Consider the following 23,112-nt stretch of genomic DNA (forward strand, 5'->3'; position numbering starts at 1 on the left):
CTGTCCTTTAAACTGATACAAGGACCACTGTATCAGAACAATGTTCACTCATATAAAACTAGTGACTGGTTAAGAGCTCTCTGCTGAGGGATCTTCCACTTGTTTTCCCAGTTTCTTGATGTTTTCCTCCAGAGGCTGCTGCTGTACTTCTTGTGAAAGAAAATGCAGCAAGAACTCCAGCTGCTGTAAATGTTGCCACAGTTTTTAAAGGGCTTTTATTTATAAAGGACTAGGGCATGATATCACCCATACAGCTTTGTATGTCTGGCTGAAGCAGAAGCAGCCTGAAGAATCATTTCCTCAGTGCTTGCCTGAGAACAAACCCCTTTTTTTCCCCAAAGAGAGGATTTTTCTCATATGAAAAACCCTGCTTTCCATCCCTAGTATGTTTTGAAAGGTAAGATACAGAGCTGCTGACGCACACATCAGACTAAGAGTACAATTTAATGTGGCAGGAGAGATTTGCAAAATGCAAATCAGCAAAACTGGCAATGGAAGACTTATCATGAGCTGTATAATCAAGGCGGCATGTTTATTCAGACTGCTTCATGCAAAGCCTCTTCTTTTTTGGAGTGCATCAGAGAAATCAGCTGAATATGGTACATGGATATGTTTTATGCAGCTGGTGTGGCAGTGAGAGCAGGTCTAAAATGTTGGGGTCAAGCAAAACATTAAGGGCATAGGTACTAAGCAAGGCTCAGCTCAATCCTCGTCCTCCTCTGTGCTGATAGATTCCCATCTTTTGCTCTGGGCTGGCATGTTTGCCCGCTCATCCTATGCAGTCACCATTCAGTCACCTTAACTGTAGCCCTTTATTCAGAAAGTTATGGACTCTGTTTTCAGATGAAACTTCTTCTGCAGGACATAAAAAAGGGAAAAAAATAATTTTTGGGTTGCACAGAAGTTGCATGAATTTGTGCTGATTTCAGCAAAATATTCTGGTAGAAAGAATACCTCTCAACATTTTCCTCGCAAAGTGTTTGTGTTTTCCAATACAAATACAGAAGTATTTAATTTTGAAATGGATTTTGCCGTCATAGAGCATCTAAAAAACTTCAAAACCAAAAGCAAACATTTCACGACAGATCACAGATATATGTTTTGTTAGGTTCTAAACACTTTTTAAAAACATCTTGAAGACTCAGAGAATTCCTATTCCTTGTGAGGTCTGGGTGTGGGGGGATGTCAGATAATCTTTCCTGGAGCTGCTTTTAGTTGCTTGTGTTTACACCTGAGGACGTGGCCCCAGAATTCTCTAAATTCCAATGTGCATAATTTTCTATGACAGTAATCCCAGTCAGGATGAAAGATTTATAACCTCACACAAGCAAATCCATTAGTTCAAATGCCAAGCCTCATTTTTAAACCCCTCTCTCTCTCTTTTTTAAATCTGTCTTTATTCATCTGTTGTCTGTTTTTATTCAGCTGTCTTCCCCCAAAACTCAATTTTTATTTCAACATATGTTTGTCATGGCTGAAAATACTGTATTGCTGCAGCCACAATTAGTCAAATCACTGTAAAAAAATCAGAACACACCAGACTGAAACTAAGTACAAACAGCATTCTGAAAGGAATATCTTTACCGGATTTATCACTGGCTGAGAATAGTTCTTCTGCAGATCAACTACTGCACTGCTAGACAAGCCCTGTTCTTTAAAAAGCAGTTCCCAAATTTGCTTGTTCCATTACTAACACAGAAAAGCACCCTGCTTGGCAAATAGCACACTTCGTATTGAGATGTCACTGCTTACCAGGGCTGAGCAGTTGGTGAGCAGTGGAAGAGGGTTGCTTCTGAGGATCTACAGAAGTGGGGTTGGAAGACACCTTGAAAGGTCCCATCTAGTCTATCCCCTGGCCCATGGCAAGATCAACTCTGCCTGAATCACTGCTGATCACATGGCTGCAACAGGCTGAAGCTCCTCTTCTTCTCCTTTGAAGGGTGAGCCTCATGTCTAATCTAAAACTGTCTTGCTGCTTAAATTATCCACTGGGGATAGAGCAAGAACAGATGAGATCACTTTTCTTGTTCCATCCCCAGTGGATGGTTTAGCTCCTCCTTTTCTGTAGGAAACTTTGACCCATTCACTGGTCTCCAAATGTTCTTCTCTAGACCCAACAACTCCAGTTCCTCTGGGCTGCCCTCCTAGATCATGTTTTCACTTGCTGGAAGTGTGGCCCCATGCGCAGCTGGGTGGTTACCTCCCTTACCTCTTTGGTTTCATTTTGAGACCTCATGTTCTCTGCAATGAACTGAACGCTGCTAATGACATCCTTCACTTCTGGGGAGTAGTCCATGTGCTCTGCCATCCATTTCAGTGACTGATGGCTTGATCGTCTTCTTTTGGTGGTAGTGAGTTCAGTTGCCTGATCACAGTGACTGCATTGCTGCTGCTTGTGTAATTTGGTATCTTTGTGTTTGCTGTGCTTTGACTTGCCTGACGTATTGGCTGATCCTTTCTTGTTTTTTCTGGAAATGTTTTTTTTCTGCTGTTCTAGCGGCCTCTGCATCAACAGGACTTTGGGGAGCAGGCTAAGGAAGACAGTTTTTACCCATTTGGGCATTGTGTGTGTGGTTGGAGTTCTGTAATGTATATTCAGGACAAACACCGTGATGACAATTGACAGAGTCACAAATATCATAGTGAAGAGTAAATATTCACCTACAAGAGGAATTACTAAAGAGGTGGATGGGATTGTTTCTGTGATCACCAGTAAAAATACAGTCAAAGAAAGGAGCACAGAGATGCAAAGAGTCACTTTCTCACCACAGTCAGATGGCAGGTAAAAAACTAGCACAGTCAGGAATGAGATGAAGAGACAGGGAATTATCAGATTTATGGTGTAAAACATTGGCAACCTTCGAATATAAAAGGAATATGTTATGTCTGTGTAGATCTCTTCACAGCAGTTATATTTGATGTCATGTTTGTAGCCAGAAGCATCAACTATTTCCCATTCACTATTTTCCCAGAAATCATTCATATCTACTTTGGATCCAATGATCAGAAGATCAATTTTGGCTTTGTCATAGGTCCATGAGCCGAATTTCAGTGAACAGTTCTGATGATCAAATGGGAAAAAGGTAATATCCATAGGACAGGAGCTTTTAAAAATAGCTGGTGGGGTCCAGGTGATCATTCCATCATAGCGAAGGAGGGCTTTAGTCTTGCCTTCAACTTGAAAATCTCCCACAGCACTAGAAAGACAAATGAGACAAAGAAAAGAAAATTACCATGAAAGTAAAATGTCTTTCATGGACACTGCAAGAGGACACTTTTGAGAGAAAGTGTAAAATGGAAAAGTGTTCATCATACTTATTATACAAGACAATATCTGGTTTCCAAATTTTATCTGCTGGTACCCGAACAAATTCAATGCCATCGTATTCTCTGGGATCCCATCGCAATTTGTAGTCATTCCAAATCTGAAAGAAGAACGGACAAGGATTTTAAAACCTTGTATTATCAGCAAATACCTGCTTCTCAGATCTTTCTGTAAAATGACAGGCTATGATAAAGACCAAAAGTGCAGCATGTGTAGAAGGAGACAATGGTCTGAAAGAGAACAAGGCCATGACCTGGAGAAACACTGGACATATATGAATATTGCTCACATTGATTTGCTACTCCCTCCTCTGTGAGGGGATGGGATGCCAATTGTTATCCATTGCTGACATGCTGAGATCTCTCCTCTGTCTTGCTACACCGGCATAGACCCTTACCTGTGCAAGGTTACCTCCCCACTGCAGAGAGGAAATACAGCCCTTGCTGCAGCTGCTGCCATGAGAGTGCACCCTGCAGGGTAAAGGAGGCCAGCATCAAAGGAGACCAGCATCCTAACAAGAAAACAGGTACATATGCACACTAACAGGCAGTTGCTGCCAGGGGACATTATTGGTTCCACAGGGGCAGCAAATTACCAAGTCAGGGGCAGCAAGGGATGCCCAGCAGCTCTCTTGCATTGCTGTCTAGTGCCCCATCATGGGGCATGCTCCATGCTCTTGCAGCCTACCCTGAAGGTCCTGACCATAAGTACGGTATCTTTTACAGAAAGCTTTGTGGGGACCATGATCAGTGCCTGAAGGAAACTGGTTTCGGTGGAAGTTGGCTTGTTGTTCTCAGCAGTTTAGGTTATCTAAGGATCTTCGTCTATGTATAAATGCTAAAACCATCAGGAAAAATGGAGGCATGTTCCGTTTGCTAATAAATGTTTTCGTTGGAATCTTCAATACGGAGATGACCTAGGACTGCAGAGCTGCATATTTAATCACTCTAATGGGAACATCCAGGTAGATTTACCAGCTAAACCAGTGATCATGAAGTTGGCAGAGAATGTACCACACAGGAGAGATGGGAGATGTAACTTCTTGGAAATAAGAATAAAGAAATTACTTTTTCAAATGTGTCTTTGGTTAATGAAGCTTGTCCTTATTCACACCTTTAACATCCTTGTTAGAAAACAAGCACTTATTCTATAGATGTAGCTTACAAGGTAAAACACATTTCATCATATCAATGCAAAATGCATCAGAAATGCAATGCAGTCACTTACGTGTCTTAGCCACAAATTTGTTTCCATAATCTGATTGACTTCATCCTAGAAAGAAACAAAGGCATGCACATCTTCACTCCATAAATCAGTTACAGTATCCTGAGACAGCCACAAACTTATTCTGATAAAAATGGCAACTTGAATTCCACATGAACTCATAGCAGACTTTTTCTGGCTGTTTTCAGGGGGCTTACATATTCTGCACAGTCACGTGCAGCTCTACTGAAAAATTTTTAAAGCTCTACTGAAAAATTATGCCCCACAAATATCAGACATACAAAGAGCTGCACTATTTTGCCAGGGGCCTGAGTACCTGGAGAACACAAAGCTTACAATTGTTCTGACCAGTACCAGAGGGATAAGGTTCTGCTGGTGGCTACATGTTTTGTTGGACTCAGTGTTTAAAAAGCTCTATTTACACAGTACTGGTCAAGATTCAAGGAAAATGACATCTGTACCACAGTGTTCTCGTATTTCTGTGCAAACCTCTAAAGCAGATGCACTCAACCACCACTAAATTAGGTCACTGTTGTACTGAGACCTTCTATTTACAGTCAATTATTGCTATTTCCCATCAGTGATGAATCAGGAAGGTGCTGCAAGAGACAAAAAAATAAAAGATTGGATCCTGTTCTAATGAGCCTTCAGCCTAAAAGTATTTAGAAAGACTCATATTATGTATATTTATGAATGCAGGCTGGCATTCACAATGAAAATATCTGCAAGAATATTGCTTTGGGTAGTTCTTAGTTTTTAAGCATGTGGACTCAAAAAATTTAAGATATTTACAAGCCAAAGGTAGAAAATGTTGTAGATGAATTTTCAACATTGCGTACTGAAGATTAAGCACAAAGATCATTTTGAAAGGCCTGTAGGGCTCCCATCTATGGGTTAAACTATCTAAGTTCTTGTAAAAATGACCCTTTATTGAGAAAATCCAACTGATTTACATATTACATATTGTCCTTTTTTTCTCCAGAGACAGCACTGGGCGCCAGGGGCTGCAACGTGAGACAGAACTACTGAAACCTGCCAAGCTACCTGTAACATGGAAACAAAATACTTTGACAAAGGAACTCCAAAAGGTGACAATTGTCTTTACTATGAGGACTTACAATGCCTTCAGGTATACTCTCAGATAACTTAGCTCCCTGGCTGCTGTTGAATGTTGCTCCTCGCTGTTTGCCTGTCTCTTCATTATGGACTCAACTAGGCACCTTCAGAATCAAAACTGAGCCTCTGTTCTGTGGATCATTTGCTTCACAGAGCAGACTTCAGCAAGGGTTAAGATCTGGTTTTGCTTCTTCCATAGTCCCTCTGCCGTGCCCAGCACGTCTGCCACTTCAGACACACTCTCCCTTCTATACAGTGCATCCCAGAACACACAACATTCATCCCCAGCTCCATGTTTTAAAACACCACTCTGCAAGCTGCACGTCTCTTATGTTATCTTAGAACAGACAGACTGAAAAAGCATGCAAAAAAAAGAAGACTGCTTTATGTCTTAGGGCCACTGGGAAATGACACTGGCCCCACAGGAGAACTAGGCCACATGCTACACAACGTGGACACAACCAGGTGTCTCTGGAATGGGCTAGCCCTGGGGAGAGTGGACTTGAACATTTGGTACTGCTACTCTGGGTGCCAGAGGCTGCTGCCCAGAGCAGAGGGATTTGACACTAGAGTAAGCAAATGAATCTGTAGTTTGAACTGCTCGTTCGGGCAACTGGAGCGACTTGGCTGACAGAAAGAACAGCAAAGGTCTCAGCATGTACATATATGCACACATGACAATGTCTGCTATGAGAGTTGTAGGTGCAACCATCACAATTACATCTGCTGCTTTAGCAATTTGCGCATGTTTGCAACTATCCCCAAATCTCAGCAGTATTCTGTAATGAGTCTTACCACATTTGTAAGCTGGGTAATAGCCACTTCAAAATACACTGTGACAGGATCAGACACATTTTCCACTGGCCTGATGAACTGGTTATACTGGGAGAAGAGTTTGTGAAACAACCGTTCCTCTGATTCGCAGGCTGTGGTATCTGTGTTGGTAAAGATAAAGGACAGCTATATCAGAGGTAAGGAAGAAGGAAAGAAGGTGCTGGATAACATACTAGTCCATGCTATGTTTCTGGATCCTGTGATTGTGACCATGCATCAAGACACAGGAGTACAGAGAGAAGAGGGCTGCCAGTATGCTGTCAGTCGAAAGCATTCTACTGCAGGATGCTGCCCACTGCTCTCCGTCTCCTCAAAGTGTAAGGTAATGGCTTGAATGCAAACGTCTCCTAAGCTGTATCTAGCCTATGGGCCTCCATTTAGCCCACCCTGATATCAGAACAAAGTAAAATAAGGTGGTGTGAAATAGAAAAAGTAGAAATGTGGTGGATTTAATCGTTGGAAGTTTTTACGGTAAAACTGAGTGTTTATGAAAAGCATAGCTACTTACTCAGAAATTAAAAGCTTGAGGCTGCAACTATTGGATCAAAATCTATGTCAGGGACTCTGATTAGGTGATTATAATCATGCCTCCTAGTCTTAAAAACTATGACTACATTTTATCCTCAGCTTGCTCAGTTTGCTATTTCAGCTCTTTAGATAGCACAATTTTTGCTCTGAAAGGAAGTTCATTTATTAAGTTCTATGAGGAAAAAAAGTGGAAATATTAAAATTTCTTACAGATTAGCATGCATCTTTGTAATACAGAGCCATTCTTTGGGAACAAGCAGATCGTAGCTGTAAGCCCCAGTCAATGCAAGACAGACCGGATGGCTTAGTGGGAAAAAGGTATATGACAGGCACTGAGCTGCCTCACTGCAGAGTCAAGAAGAATGCTCTCAATCTGTTATATACGGCCCAAACCTGAAACAGTTATTTTCACAGTGCTAAAGGCTACAGACTTTGATTTCAAAAGGAAATATTAAATCATGTGCACTGTGGAGACATGGGCTCAGAAAAATACTTTTCTTGAATAACCTTGCTATTTCAATGCACTACTATAATTCAGCACTTAAATTCAAAACACTTTGTAAGGCAAAGATTTAGAAATTGCTCTTCATATTGAGCGCAGCTGTATGATGATGACAAAGATATTACTGATACAACTGAGGAAAAATTATTTTTTCAGATACACGGTCATAAGTTTTTGTATTAGTCCCAGATTGCACTAGAACACGTCAGGAAAGCTATCATGATAAGCCTTTATGGCTGCAATTATTAAACATAGAAGGCGTTTGTGTCAGGCAGCGTGGTCTCTGGCACAACATAGGACATAAATTTGCAATTTACATTTCCTTCCGTGAACACAAGGGCCTATGGTTGCACAGACGTCCTACAGGGAGATGCTTAGTCTCAGCATACTGCACTGTTTTCATGCTTAGGCCATCCTTCCCCTGTTTTTGAGAAAAATGACATTTCTGCCTCTAAGGTGATACAAAACATGCTCAGATTCAGGGGATTATCACAATTAAAAGCTGAAATGTTGGTTACTGGTGACTTACATGTATGGAAAGAAAATTCTAGTAAAATTTCCATGACTTGATGTTTTGTTTCATCCTTTTAGCATCATCCAGAGAAGATACATGAATGTCTGTAAAGTTTGGATGTTTGTATATCATGTATTGTGCCATTCAAAAAGGAAAGTGGAATTTCCTTTTCAGATTTCCTCATCATCATCCATCTCACTGTGACCAGAAGTACCCTACTGTGAGAACACGAATTTCTTACCAAAGTCTCATGACTAAAGCCGGTGAGTCTAAATTCATGTTTCATTTGAAATTTTCCTACTGGCTTCTTAACAGACACATGCTTTAAAATAAAGTAACGGAAACAGACAAGTGTTTGGGCCTTTCATTTTTATACTTCAGTTACAGATTCTCATCCCATTGGTGCTGCTTTAAGACAATGCCTTATGCCTTGCTAAACACAAGCACTGTAATTCATACCTGTCTTGGTCATCAGCAGAAGTGAGACTTTCAAAAAAGATGTAGTGTCTTAAAAGGAAAAATCCTGCTGAACCTCAATGGACGTGTGCATGGAAATCACTTCAGCATATTTAACCATAGATCACAAATAACAGTGAACTAAAATATATCAAGTTCTCACTTTTGAAGGTGTGAGTACCGAACGTGCACATCTTTAGCCTGCATTATTTAAGCAATTGCAAAATTCAAGCACCAAATGAAATTACTAGAACTCCTATTTCATTTTCATTCTTTGCTAGAAACAGTTCCTCAATTAGTAATCAAACCAAAATGAAGAGTTTTATGTGTGAAAATTAGTATTGCTTTAGCTCTCTTAAAATACTGTTGAAATGTTACAGATTTTAGGTTAGAAATAGCTGGTAGAAGCTTTACATTGAATTCATTCCAGGAAAACAGAAGTAGAGACAGTGACTAGAGAATATTTTAGAGACTAGTATTGAAGAGAGCCTACCTTTAATCAAGGATGTGAACACGAATGCCCACACACAGAAAGCAGGGTAACACCACCATAGCCACCTCTCAGGATGCATTGCTAGCAGCAGAATAGAGCTTCCTTTTGAGAAGAGAGGTTTGGGGAAAGAAACAGAAGGCAAGAAGACATGCAAGCCCCTTGGACGGTAAGTAGGCGGTACACAGATGGATGTCAGTTTTGCATTTGCAGCAAACCCTGCAGTCTGCTGAGCAGAGCAAAGCCTTGCAGAGTTGCTTCCACTATCACCAGGCGAGGAAAGCTGATGCTGTGCAGAGAGAAGGGAGTCGGGCAGCATCCTATCAGGTGACTTTTCACATTTCCAGTCACCCGCACCCTTGCCTCTGGGGAATGTATAAGAGTGCAGGAGAGAGAGGAAGGCAAGACACAGGGCAGCCAGCGTGGAGCAGGGGGAGGAATTCACTCAGCCCTCCACCCACTGGTTAAAGAACACTCATCCAAAAGCAGGTGCTTTAGCTATTGCCTGGTGCTCACCTGAGTGAGCCCATCAGAATATGCAGAGATGGAACAACTTCAGTTTCTTGGCTGAGGACTAATTCTGCAGCAGGAGAAAGAGATGCTATATGGTTTTAACACCTCTACCAGAAACCATCTGAACCTTGAAATAAGCACAGCATCATGTCATAGGATTGCTTGATAGTATTCTGAGTGAATAACTCTACAGCAAGTAGATTTATTATTGCCATCTGACAGGAACAACTAAGCATGCTAAGCTTTTTCCTGACAGACAAGTCAGCTCACAACATCAATTCTTCTATCTTTTTTTTTTTGTGTGCAGTGATTCCTGTGCCAGTATCCTGCTAGTGTGGAAACAGAGCAGTAGAATAAAGGAGAAACATCAGGTGCTGTTACCAAAGTACCTAACAGGCCAAGTTCACTGGGAAAGAGTGTTACACTTAATCACAGGGGTTAAGAAACTGGAGATCATGGGCCTGTAGAGATTAATGTGTGTTCACTCCTCAAGCGTTCAGTATGCATGTCCTTGCCACAGGAATGCCTGAAAAGAATCTGTAGGCAAAGAGTCTGAGAAACTGAGGGCCCTGTTTAATGGCAGAGGGGTGGAAGGCACCACAGGTTACTTGGTGCCATCCAGCCTCCCAGAAAGCAGCTCGGACAGGGAATCTCCTTTATGTGTGCTCAATCCAGCATGAACAAGTCTGAGTGACTGGATGAATGATTTGATCAAAACAGAAATGCTGCTGATTTCCAGGCAGTTACATTGTTGTGTAAGTGTGGAGAGAAGAGAAAAGCCATGAACAGAAAAAGGATGCCCTTCATACTGTAGAACACAGAGGCAATGCTGCAGCTCAGGATGAGAAAGCAATTTATCTTCTACATAAATTGTTAAAAGATGGATAGAAGGGAAGAGGTCTGTCTGGAAGAAAGAGACTTAGGAATGAGTTGCCTGCATAGAGAAGACATCTGAAGTGGACAAAGTTGCCCGTGGCAAATTTTGAGGGATGAAAAGGCACACTTGGAGGATTACCTACAGAAGCCCTACTCCAGAGCTCACCGGAGTCAGGAAGCCTTGAGCAGAGAGAGAAGAAAACAATAAAAACAAACCACAAGAGTGTTTGGGGGGGCTGGGAGTCATCTTGCACTCTCAAAAGCAGCAGCAAACTAAACATGGCTGTAAGTGGAGAACACAAGGCATGGCTATGAGGCATCTCCAAGCTGAAATTAGATATGAATTCTCCTTACAAATGATTTTAAGATGAAAATGTGGGTTTCACCATCGTGATTTTTCATGTAAATTTCCATTTTGCAAACATTTTCCAGGGAAGAAAGTAAAAACCACAAAAAACATTTTGCTTTGTGTCTGGTTTTCCCAAGTTGCAATGTTTGTTAGAATGATGTTAACAGTCCAGGTCCCTAATCTTGCAGTTCCCTTACCTTACTTGATGAAGCTCATACTTCCTCCTTGAATATATGCTGCCCATGGTGCACTGCGGCTAACAGAATTACGAGCCATGCGGCATCACAGGATGCCTGTGGCTGGCCGTAGTCATGGCATATGTACTCCTGTTAAAGTCCAGTGCTTGTAGAAAGATGACATAGGGTAACAGTCAGGTGCAATTTGAAAACAAACTGACCCAAAATTAAAATGTTTTGACATTTCCAAACCTTTTGTTCTTCCAAAAAATGGACAGGCCAGGCAATTGGGTGTGAGAAGTTAACACACCTGCAAACGCATACCTCGGTTAAACTGCCTTCAGAAGTGAGGGTAACGAGTGCATTTCCCCTCCGGAGAGAAGGAGAGCAATGGTAGGCCAGCTGGCAAGGTGATCCTTACTGCCACACTTGAGGTAAAGAGCTCCTTTGTTATGGGGAGGAAGGGACCGGGGAGGCTGAGTTAGGAAGCAATACCAATCATTCAGTGAGCAGACGGCAGGAGGGATTGTGCCACGCCTGCCCTGCTGGTAGGACTGCTGGAGTGGATGCTGCCTTTGGGAAAGGCTGAAGAGGAAGGCAGAGTTCAAACTGGGCCATGACAAGCAGCTGGTGAGGCATCCAGATACAGAGTCCACAGAGACCAGCCTCAGCGACAAAGAAGCCAGCTGGAACTGGAGCAAAAAGTTTGTGAATCATTGCTGCTAGGAAGGTACCCAATTGAATCTAACATGAACCGGCCAAGGAAGGCGTCAACATGCCAGGCTCAAACAGCAAGCACATACTGACAGGCTTTCACTCTTCCTTTGCCATCCATGTGTGGAAGAAGAGGCTGATTTAGTCCCTTCACATGTGCTTTTACTCTCCAAGAACATACTGACCCAGAGCAAAATCTCTGGCCTCCTTTCTTCAGGTGAGGTGGCTCAGGCAAAAGAGGACAAGCAGCTTGCAGGGACGCACAAAATCTGCCTACTATAAAGGTTTCTAGCACATGGATGCACTTCACCACTGGAGCTTGACATTGTAAAAGTTGCATGGTGTTGACTGTGAAAAAAACATCAGGACCCATTTGGAGGGTTGCCTGTGTGCCCTGTAACTCTGGCTGAAGGCACATGCCCTGGTGCTATTGGCAATCCTAATGACAGATCCTGACTTTTGGAGTCAGGCCTAGGTTTGAATGGCTGATTTTTCCCTCTAGAGCCAAGTAGTTCACTCCTGGAGAGCCATATCTGAATTGTTTGTAGGCTTTGACAGTGCAATGGGTTCACCTGCACTGGGGCTGTGACAAACACCTTTTCCACGGTGAGACACTCATGCCCTGACCACCTGCTGAAAAGCCACTGAAACCAGTGTGGGAGTTCACTTCCCAGCCCTGTCAACTACCACTAGGTAAGTGAGTTTGCACCTAGGGGCACCTGTTCCCCTCTCCATTGCTGGTCTAGAAGCACTGTGGGGGGATGAGCCGCTTCTCACTGTTTTCTTGCTCAGGGCTACCTGTACATTTGCTTGTTATGGCTGCACTGAAAGATGTGAAGATGTCTGGGATCTCAGCAGCATTGCATGTTATGTCTACTTTGCTACTCACCGCTTTTGCAGGCAGACAGCTATTAAGGAAGCAATCAACTCAGCTACAGCTCACTCCTATCTGGGTGTTCACACACAGTGCTTCCCTGGGCATGGGACTCCTACTGCTAATAAAAATGATGCCAGAGGAAGGAAACTGTAATGGGATAGTGAAAGTATCCCACCATCTTACTGACAGCTCTGGAGTCAACCTTGGATAGCTTGTGCATTAGCTAAGTTGAGGTACAGAGAGAACTTGGTAAAGCTTACAGACAGAGGCGAGATTTCTGAGAGTGGGAGACGCTTTAATTGAGCAGGCAAATGAAGGACAAGCTCTAAAGGCTAGGACGTGAAGCTGCACGGCAGGCTCCGAGTGACTAAGGAATAGTTTAGCTTGCAGAGGCTGTTGGGACTAGTGCTTTTTCTGTGCCTGTGCTGCATGGACAACTCAGCTGTTTGTGAACACTGACATTTTACCTTAGAATGCTCTGTTCTGATTCACGGCAGTTGGAGGCTGTCAGCTTCCAGGTCTTTCAAGCTAAGCTGCCATCCCTCGTCAGGAGTAACTCCAGCTGACAGTAGAAATAAAGCAGGCTTTTTAACCATTCAAGGCATTGCAGACCTTGGGCAGGGAGGCAGAGGCCATCTCTGGGACAAACCTCTGAGAGAAGTGCTCTGTCTCAGCAAGCACTGGGCTCAAAGTGGAAATCACCAAAAGATATTTTTCACACAAGTAGTTGGGTGAAATGGTCACAAAGATTTATACCTTCTGGAGGCAAAACTTCAGAATCCATTAATTGTGTTGTCACAGTTATCCTTCACTAACAAGTGTTGATCTATTACTAAGGCAGAGTGAATCATTGCTCCCTACGTTCTCCCTTCTGACATCATCCAGGAGGTGTTTTGTCTCAGCTGTTTGTCTTGGTTTCTCCTGCTCTTGGTTTCTGAACTGCATTCCCCCAGCCCTACCCCCTCTCCCCCAATTCAGTAGGCAAATGCTTGTCTGATGGGCTTTAGGTCTCAGTTCCACCTCTCACCTTCCCCACCTTTAAGTCCTTTTAGTGTTTGCCTTTTTGTGCTATCCTTCCATCACTTCATCATGGCACTGTCCTAATCTCCTGTGTCACCCCTCAGTGATCTAGCCTCTGCCTGTCCCCTTGCACCCACGTTCTTTTCCTCCCTCTCCCCTTCACCTTGCATCTGCCCATGCTGAAAACACGCCAATTACCGCAAAGCCTTCCACTCCCAACCTGCTGCTCTCCTCCAAACCTGTTTCCTTCTGTCTTTTTTTCTCCCCTCTCTTTTTTTTTTCTCCTAGCTTCTCTACCTACCCATCTTCCTGCCTCTTTTCCTCTGGTGGACGAAGCACCAGAGGATCAAGAGGTGATGAGGAAGACAGGGGAGGGAGAGAAGAGTGGTAAATTTTCTCCCCCTTCTCTTACTCCTTTTTGTTCCTGTTACTTGTTCTTTTTCCTCCCTTTATGCCTGCTACAACCTCTGTCTTTCTAGTCCTCCCTCCTCTTCCTCTTTACCCTGGTATCTGAGATTGCTTCCTCTCTCTCTCTCTGTGCTCCCCCTTCTCTTCCTCCATTAATGTTTTGTCCTCTGAAGCCTGGTCTGCCTGCCACAGCTTAGTGTTCCAACGCTGAAACACACAGCACACAGCACAGGTATGTATCGGCTTGCACAGATGCTGAAGCAGCACCTCCCATGTTCACACGAGACACGTGCACAAACACCCTCACTCTCAGACAACTCTGAATATGTTGTCCTCTCTCCTGTATGTGCATACATGTGCAGAGCCATGCACTTCCACCTATGTGAAATCTGGCATATCTTCTCCATAAATGCTTGACGCGGAAATCCAACTGGTGACACCAGCCTGCCAAACCCTAAGTTCTTTAGAGACCCAGTATAATTTCCTACAGCTGCATAGAAGCAATACCAACACCAGCACTTCCCCATTCCTTTTTTTATTCTTCCTCTGTGGAGTGAGAGCCATAGGGAAGTGGAGAAACACAGCTCTTCCCGGGGCACTGAAGAACAAAGCATTATATCGCTGTTTGCTCTGACGTTTCACATGCTGTACCTGCTTTGTCTGTGCTGATTAGTCTCATCAGGGCACAAGGTTCCTATTAACCTGTGTTAGCTCTGAGTGCAGTTGGGATCCCCTGTTTTGTTTGACTCCTGGATATCACTACAATAAACCAGGCTGATAAAGCATTTATCAGAAGAATATTAAGAATCCAATTTTCACTGCCTTGCTGGCAGACATTCAGCTATCACAGTAGCGCTTCCAGGTCATTACCCTTTGCTTAAGTGTTAGTACAGTCCAGCTTGTCAAGCGTCACACCCTGAGCAGTACATCCACACAGCTGGTTCATCTCCTGCACTCCCTGCAGCAAAGCCTGGATCTCACCCATGTGCAAGCCCCGGGCTTTGGCCTCTCTCCTGCTCTGGGACCTCATGTGCCAACAGCATTTGCTCTCTGATCCATGAGCACTGACCAGTGGCTTCTAGAGTGCAGGAGGTATGAAGCATGAGTGAGGATGGAACTTCAGTGGCTACTGTGTGCAAATGTGCACAGTAATGTCTTGTGCTTCAGGATCATTTATATTAAAACATTTTTTTGTTAGTCAGATTTTAAATGATGGGTGGGAAGAGGCCTTGTAGCTTGCATTGATTAGGGCACTTCCACATATTGAGCGTAGAATTTCTTCAGTTCAGTAGCTTCCTCTGTGATAGAGTCCTTTCTTCCTTTTTCTTTTGTTTTAAAGAGATTGAACCACAATACCTCTGTCAGACTCCCGCTGTTGCCCAAGCTATAAAATCTGGTAAGTCAGGCAGTCATTACACACTGAGTAGCCAAGTACATTAATGGGGATGCCTGTTCCCATGATGCTGCCTGCTAACCAGCTGCAGTACCCAGAGTAAAACACAAAGATCATATTTTATAACCTAAAGCATCACTGATGGCAACATCCTCAAAGCAACTTCCGTTGTACATATGGGGTCAAATAGCATCACTTTTTTTAGCTTCAGTGACCTCCAGCTTGGACCAACTCTTCTTGTAACCTGACGGAGATTTACACAGGCTGATAAAATCTGATCCATTTCAAAGAACTAAAACCCAAACCAGTCATCTCTGTTTGGCTTTTCTAGCATTCTTACTAAAGGAACAAGTTCTGGGAGTATGTTTTCAACATGTAAAATACATGTTCCTCCACTTCACTAATGTAAATACCTTTCTTTGGTGCAAACTTACTTTTACATTGTAGGGAGGGGTGGATTGGATGTTTCTATACCTTCTTTTGACCTCTTTGCCATATATGCCATTTCTCCTTAATCTCAAAATGACAAGACATATTTTGAAGCAACTCTGAAGGGATAGAGATAGGGATGGAGATAGACCAGCACACAATCTCTTTGTTTATGCACATAGTTGTGGTAACATAAACAACATAAAGACCACACAACCTTGAGTAGGATCTCTTGGAAGCCACCGAATCCTACATTGACATCTGCAGTGCCTCCAGGGATGCTAGTATAGCCAACATTTTTCTTCTAAGAAATTTAGCATCTCGTAAGTAGGGAAAAAAACAAATCAAGCATAAGTGTAAATGGAAGTGCTTAAAGGGATGCTATGACATAATACCCTGAAATGACGGATTGTTGGATTCAGTGAGTGTAGGGGGCTCTCCTAATGTCCTCTTCCTGTATTGAGGATAACGGGTATAGTAGCAATATTGTTAGGGGAAATATGATAGCAATGAGTGAGTATGATGACTGGAAAGGGTAGGCATCTTGGAATGAAAGGTACAGGGTCAGATTGAGCAAGACAGTGATGGGAATATGACTGCAGTAAAGAGTCCCAGACTGAAGGTCTGAAATTTCCTAGGCTAAAAGGGATGAAGGAAAAGAAGACTATTAGAAGGTTTAGCACAACAGAGAATGTTGCTTGGAAATGGGGAGCAGTATGATGGCCATAGAAAATAATTATTGGGGAACAATGTGGCTTTGTCTGTGTATAGGCATCAAGCCAGATTTCCTCTTCATCCACATTTCTTTCTTGGAAGAATGAACTGAAGTTTTGGCTGTTCAAAATGACAATGCAACTGCCCAGTTTTAGCTCGTATGAGTTCATTAAATAACAGACCATTGCAAGGAGCAGGTACCTCAAGCACCATGTGAACAAAGCCACGCAGATGAAGCACACCAAACAGTGCTTTTGCTGATGTGACAATTCATGAATATGCTCATATGCTGGCTGAATAACTTCTCTGAGGACGTATTCTAGTGGACTAAGATTTCAAACTTAACAAGTGTTTTTGCAAATTCATGGGTGTGTTCCAAAGAAATAATAAAATCCATGGGGAACTTTGTGGCTGGAAACTGGGGGGAAAAAAAAAAAAAAAGAAGAGCCCTTAAACTAATTAGTGTGGAAAAAAATACTAATAATTGAAAAAAATGATCATAGTTATCATGAGGGAAATGAGCTGGTCTGTGAGCTGGAGGACTAATGAAACCTTATTTCTTGTGCATGCATCTTTTGTCTCTAAACTTCCCTAAACCTCAACAGCTTTAACCATTCCTCCTGCTCCCTTTTAGATCCCTAAGGGGTACGAAGCAGCATGTGTAGAAACAACGCAGGAGCTATGTGTATGCCGATTAGTGGACTAATGTATATGTGCTGACTGGCCATGTGGCCACTTCCAAATGAGATATATAGTCTGTCTGTTGCTCCTTCAGATGGGGTAAAGTGGAAATCTCATTTGGATTCTTCCCTTTGTGCAGTTTTTGATTCACACCAAATTTAGAGAAACTTAATTATCTTTAAAATTCACTATAAATTGGCCTTTGGAGGGGTCAGTGAGTGGACAGAAAAAAATATGTGACAACATAAATATTGTTTGAACAGGAAGCTGGGCTGAAATAAAGAACAGTTTTTCTATTCCTGCTTTAACCATTAGCAACATATATAGAAAATAAAAGCCTCGGACAGGAAGTAAGTAAAATACAGTACCTCTCCCAATTTTTATCCCAAAATCTGGAGTAGGAAGAACACCAAACACTTGGACAAGCAGAAGAGAGAGATGCAGTATAAATCTTCTCAACATAGGTGTATCTCCGGGAAGCTTCCTGCCCACCACATGCCCCAGTGCAGCAGAGATAACAAATGCTTGACTACATGGCGATAAACACTGTGTCCATTCATGTCTCATTAAATGTCAGATTCCACCTGGGATAGAGAACTCAGAAATGCACCACATCTAGACCAGGCAGCTTGACATTCCTCTGTCACTAATCTTCTGTCAGAGGACAGAAACTGAAGAGAAGCTAAGTGAGGGAAAAGCTTTTGTCAGGTTGGACACCTAAGTAAACCCTTGTACCTTGCTGATGTTAGAGGAAAGCCTTAACAATGCACTGGACACTCTGAAAGTCTAGCTCCCAGCTGGCACCCCAGCCAATACCAAAAAAGCACCATTTGAGAGAACACGTAAATGCATGAGGTGAAAAATCCATGTCAACAGGAATGCTGACATTCACTTCTCAGACTTCACCTGTAATAAAACTAAACCAACGCCCCTTTAAAAATACCTACAGTACCTCTGCCTGAAATCTGAAACACTTTCCCAGGTGATGAAAATGTTGAAAGACACAGCCTCTCCATGGATCATAAAGAGGCCATAAACTTTGTTTGAAAGTTGTCAAGACTTCAGTCCTTACTCCTTATTCTGCAACACTGGAATGAGTTACAAATGTTTCTCTTAAAAAGTCTTCATGACTAGCCCCCCAACATCTCCCAGGGCATTACAACATTTTTATGGACAATGCAAGGGTGTTTGCACATGGTAAAGGGGACTCTTGAAGACAGAAAAGGATATCCTTCTGGAAGCAAGAGAAGTGCTGTAGTATTTTGTAAGGGCTCAATATATTTAAGACATACCTCTAAAAGTTTGTGTGGGAATTTGCCATATTCAGTGCAAATGAATGGAAAATAGCTGAGCAAAAATAGAAAAAAATTATGAACTCTACTCTCCCATCTTTGTTAAAATGAGCCAGGGAGCTGGGAAGGTTAAGCAATCCTGTTCGTTTCAGAGTCTGTGAGACGCTCTCACCCTTAGTGTCCTGTGGCTTTTGAAGAAACTATCTTGTTTGGGATTCTCTGTGCTCGGTTTTGTGGGTAGTTTTGATCCCTTCTGATTAGTAAGTATTGATGTTATTTTTTTAACCTGGTTTATTCTCTTTCTGCTCCTAAAGACCATAGCCTCACTCTGGAATAAGAAAAGTAGTAATAAAAAGGTTTGTGTCTGAGAGAACCCAATATTTCTCTCCACCTATCTTCCCAACCTGTCACTAAAGGTTTCTGGATTTTCTCAAAGCCAGTGGGCAATGAAGATGCAGTCCTGTAATGCAGGGGCAGCCAAATACTCCAGTGTCAAAAAGATCGACTCCGCATGAGCATGAGCTCTGCACAAACAGAGCAGCCCATCTTCAAAGGAGTCAATATCTACACTGGCATAGGAGACAAGGCATGGAGGAAAAAAATCTCAGTGGTCACATCAACACCTGGAACAGCCAAAGCACTAAGCAATCATGGGAGTCAACAAAAATTGAACAGGAAAATGTGGACTTCAGGGCACTAACCACAAAGGGATACTTCCTGGACAATCAGGCATATTCACAATCATAATTTCACCTGAAACTCAGCCCTTATTTCTGTTTTTCAACAGATTTCACTGGAAATTGGTTAGCAGGAGCCCTTCTGGCAAAAACTAAAGACACAAAATCTTGAGAAATTTTGGAGCAAAATGAATGATGGAAACAGGCAGGAATTTAGTCAGTCAGACCTCAACAGTCCTGTTAAAATTCCATGTGGAACTGAGAAATTGTGTAAATGCTTTTCTTTTGACTCCATGAAAACCTATCAAAGTATGCAGGTTTAGAGCAGCACTGATGTCAGATCCTTGACATGCAATAAAGCACATTAAGTGTGCTTGGATTTCCCATCAGCTGAGAACTTTGGTCAGAATTCTTCTCAGGGGACATATTTCTTCTCCAGAAGGAACTGGTGCAAGTCTCTGGTGAATTTTGTCCTCTTTGAAAGAGAAAATTTTTATCCCAGTGCTAAAACTGAGTGTGCACTGTGCCATGGAACTTGTACTCAGATTGCGCCAACATGTCTTAGTAGTGTTGTTTTAAATAGCCCAGAGCCATTTTTCTGAGCCATTTCTACAGTTTGTCAGAAAATCATGCACATTTTCACAAGACATTTTAATTTCCTTTTAGGTAAAAAATGAAAAATGAGGAAAAGAAGTATTTGGCCAACCTAAACTCCCTGACAGGGCTCCTGGCAAGGAGAAGAGGAGCATGCTATGACTGTAGTGACATACAGCAGCCTCAGAAGAGCAAGCAGCCAAGTGACATCTCCCATGAAATCTCATCATGACATACCTCCTATGTGAAATATTTCAGTTTTCAGTTGATTTATATGAAGGGCAGGGAAAAGACTCTTTTACCCTTAGAAAATGTGCCATCCTTCTGCAAACAGACCTACTTAGCCAAAAATACAGACTTCAGCTGAAAATATTTTTAATCCACTTTATTCATTACTTAATTGCTGGCTCTCAAACAACATGTACTGAGAAAGACAGCTGTGGGACTGACAGAATTTAAATCAATCACCATCTGCAGAGACGCAAAGAACAAAGATACTGCAGTGTGAGTGACCAAAGCTCCAGTGGTCCTGAAACATGTTACTTTGGTATGCCTGAGTTACGATATTTTAACCTTTTGAGGCTGGCCTAAGTTTGCATCTGGAAGGAGAGCACTTCAAGGCTGCCAAAGGAGACTAGCTGCCCATTCCCATTTAAATGCATGACAAATTAAGATCCAAATCTTCTGGTAATTCAGAAAGAAAGAAAAAAAGTCTGTCCTCTGCTATGTGAGGAGCAATCCCACTTAAGAAAACAGTAACTCTGTAACTGAAAGCACAAATGGGTGCATTCAGGTTAACAACAGCCAAGTGGTAGGATCTTGCTTTTGGTAGGTTGGTGGACTTGTCCATCTCTCCTATGGACTTCGTATTAGTGAGGGAGGCATGGAGGCCATCAGCAAATCTGATCGTCTTTCTTCTTTACGTAGCAATGCTTTATTTTTGTTAAATGACTGCCTGACAGCTACAGAGATCTGTAGACTTCATTTAATACATGATTTTGTGAACCTTATGAGTTCAGACGTTTCTAGGACAGGCTGAGCCATCAATACCTCTTGTGCCTCTGGCCAAAAAGTGTAAGGAGAAAGCCTGATGTCATTATGGTCAGAAACCACCTTTTCTGTTGTGCTCTGGAAGAGCATTTGGAAGGAAGAAAGGAGAATAACAGCAACCTCATAATAAGCATTGTGACTGAAGGAGGGAGGAAGTGGAAAAATTAATTAAAAACATAATCTGCTTTAGTTACACAAGTGTTGCCACTGACTATTAACTATGAGCAAGGTGTGCTGGTTTTGGCTGGGATAGAGTTAATTTTCTTCATAGTAGCTAGTATGGGGCTGAAAGGGTTAAATCTCTGACAATCCCTGACTAAGACATAGACTTGCATTTTTTTAGTTTCACTCGCATCCTTGTTCTCTTTTGTTCTCTTCCCCTGCAAAGACAGTTTTGGTTACCTGCTGAGCAGAGTTGATGGTGGGACATTTCCTGTGACTTCTTACCTGATAGGACTAAGCAGGCCTTGAGCAAGCTCGTTAGGCTTCCTAAGTAAATCACTGATAACAGGAACTCAGGACGATTGTGCCAAAGAACTAGCTTAAATCGACCCCCTTGTAACATTCCAAGGCCGAAGGACTGATGAGCTGACTCAATGACTATATATGGAGAAAGGAAGCCCAAAGTTCAACTAGTGCACAACGTGAGGAAGAATATGGAAGACCACCGGGAGGGTGAAAAGACCCTAACCCTAATTTTACTGCACATGCTTGGACTATGTAAATGAATTCTGGGAACTCATCACCATAAAACTGCCCTTTTCAGGAAATCTGATGAATATGTGTGATTTTTCTGTATATGAACTGATGTGTTGTCCTAACCTGGCGGAGCACTTGTGGCGCAGCGATCCCCAGTGCTGCCCAGCGCTGCAATAAAGAATACCTGCTTAATAGTCATCCCAACTGTTGAGTCCTGATTTCGGCTTTTCATGGCAACAGGGCTATGTTTTGGATTTGTGCTGAAAACAGTGTTGACAATAGATGTTTTAGTTGTTGCTAAGTAGTGCTTATACTAAATCAAGGACTTTTCAGCTTCCCATGCTCTGCCAGGTGCACAAGAAGTTGGGAATGGATACAGCTGGGACAGCTGACCCCAGATGACCAAAGGGCTATTCCATACCATATGACGTCATGCTCAGTATATAAAGCTGGGGAAGAAGAAGGAAGGGGGGGACATTCGGAATGATGGTGTTTGTCTTCCCAAGTAACCATTACGCGTGATGGAGCCCTGCTTTCCTGGAGATGGCTGAACACCTGCCTGCCCATGGGAAGGAGTGAATGAATTCCTTGTTTTGCTTTGCTTGTGTGCGCAGCTTTTGCTTTACCTATTAAACTGTCCTTACCTCAACCCACGAGTTTTCTCACTTTTACTCTTCTGATTCTCTCCCCCATCCCACCATGGGGGGAGTGAGCGAGCGGCTGTGTGCTGCTCAGTTGCTGGCTGGGGTTAAACCACGACACAAGGCACTGTCTGAAGAGGACAGGCTTCAAGTTTTGTGCATAGGCTTGGGATTAGACAGGAGTGTTTGGTGATCAGCTGCCATGCCACATTCTTTGTGATGTGGCCTTAGGTTTAGGCAGAGCTGAGATACTCCTATTTTTGCTTCAGGCAGAAGTAGACAATCTGCTTAATGTGGGATTAATTCTATCTAACTCTAGCTATTCAGAAATTAAGCGTCCATTTCAAGGTTTTCGCTGCTATCAGTGGAAGAAGATTTGCGACTGCAGAGCTTGACTTAGAACAGGGACGCCTCAGAGCCTGTTCTGCAGGGATTAGCTCACTCTGCCTTCTGTGTAAGCTTAAGTTAGGCCAGACAGATCCCACCGTTTTTCCTCCCCTTGTTTCATCAGGCACAACAGGATAACAATGCTTTGCCTCTTAGATCTTCTCTAAACTCTGAGACTGGCACAGACTCTCCATTTGCTGTATGCTCGTACCACCTGACACCCCCTAAAATTTGCAAAGTAGACAGTAACAAGGAAGATGTTCAGACGGATAATAATTAGGGCAGATTACATGAACAGTGAGAAGCATTTGTTTCTCTTTAAGGAGAAAACTGGGTGATAGAAGTCTGGAAAAACATGACAATTCCTTTGCAGGCCTCCAGAGGCTGTGCAGCAGGTCCTCTGTTAGCTTTCTGTGCTATGTGCCTTAAGGCATTGTAGCTGTGATATTGTACATATATTGTAATTGAGCTCATGACTCATCTATATGAATATACAATATCTAAAATATATCTAAAAATTGGTGCAAAACATATGATAGTAATCAGCAATACAATTGGGGAGCAGAGCGCTGTAACTATTGTGATTTGCTTTTTGGCAGAGCATCCAGTAGCACATTATTAAAAGCACCTTAA

The 23,112-nt window shown here is 42.6% G+C and overlaps 1 protein-coding gene across 1 annotated transcript in view; it reads right to left on the reverse strand.

Moving 5' to 3' along the window:
- The window catches only part of CHRNA6 (cholinergic receptor nicotinic alpha 6 subunit), a 38,790-nt gene that overhangs the window by 2,746 nt on the left and 12,932 nt on the right, over positions 1-23,112 (reverse strand). The window contains exons 2-5 of the mRNA XM_072859996.1: positions 6,461-6,600; positions 4,553-4,597; positions 3,316-3,425; positions 2,210-3,197 (exon numbers count right to left, since the gene is read on the reverse strand). Of these exons, the coding sequence (XP_072716097.1) occupies positions 2,210-3,197; positions 3,316-3,425; positions 4,553-4,579 (1,125 nt within the window). The 5' untranslated portion in view covers positions 4,580-4,597; positions 6,461-6,600. The remainder of the gene's footprint in view (positions 1-2,209; positions 3,198-3,315; positions 3,426-4,552; positions 4,598-6,460; positions 6,601-23,112) is intronic.

Source organism: Ciconia boyciana, chromosome 4, assembly GCF_034638445.1.
Source record: "Ciconia boyciana chromosome 4, ASM3463844v1, whole genome shotgun sequence".
Classification (NCBI taxonomy): domain Eukaryota; kingdom Metazoa; phylum Chordata; class Aves; order Ciconiiformes; family Ciconiidae; genus Ciconia; species Ciconia boyciana.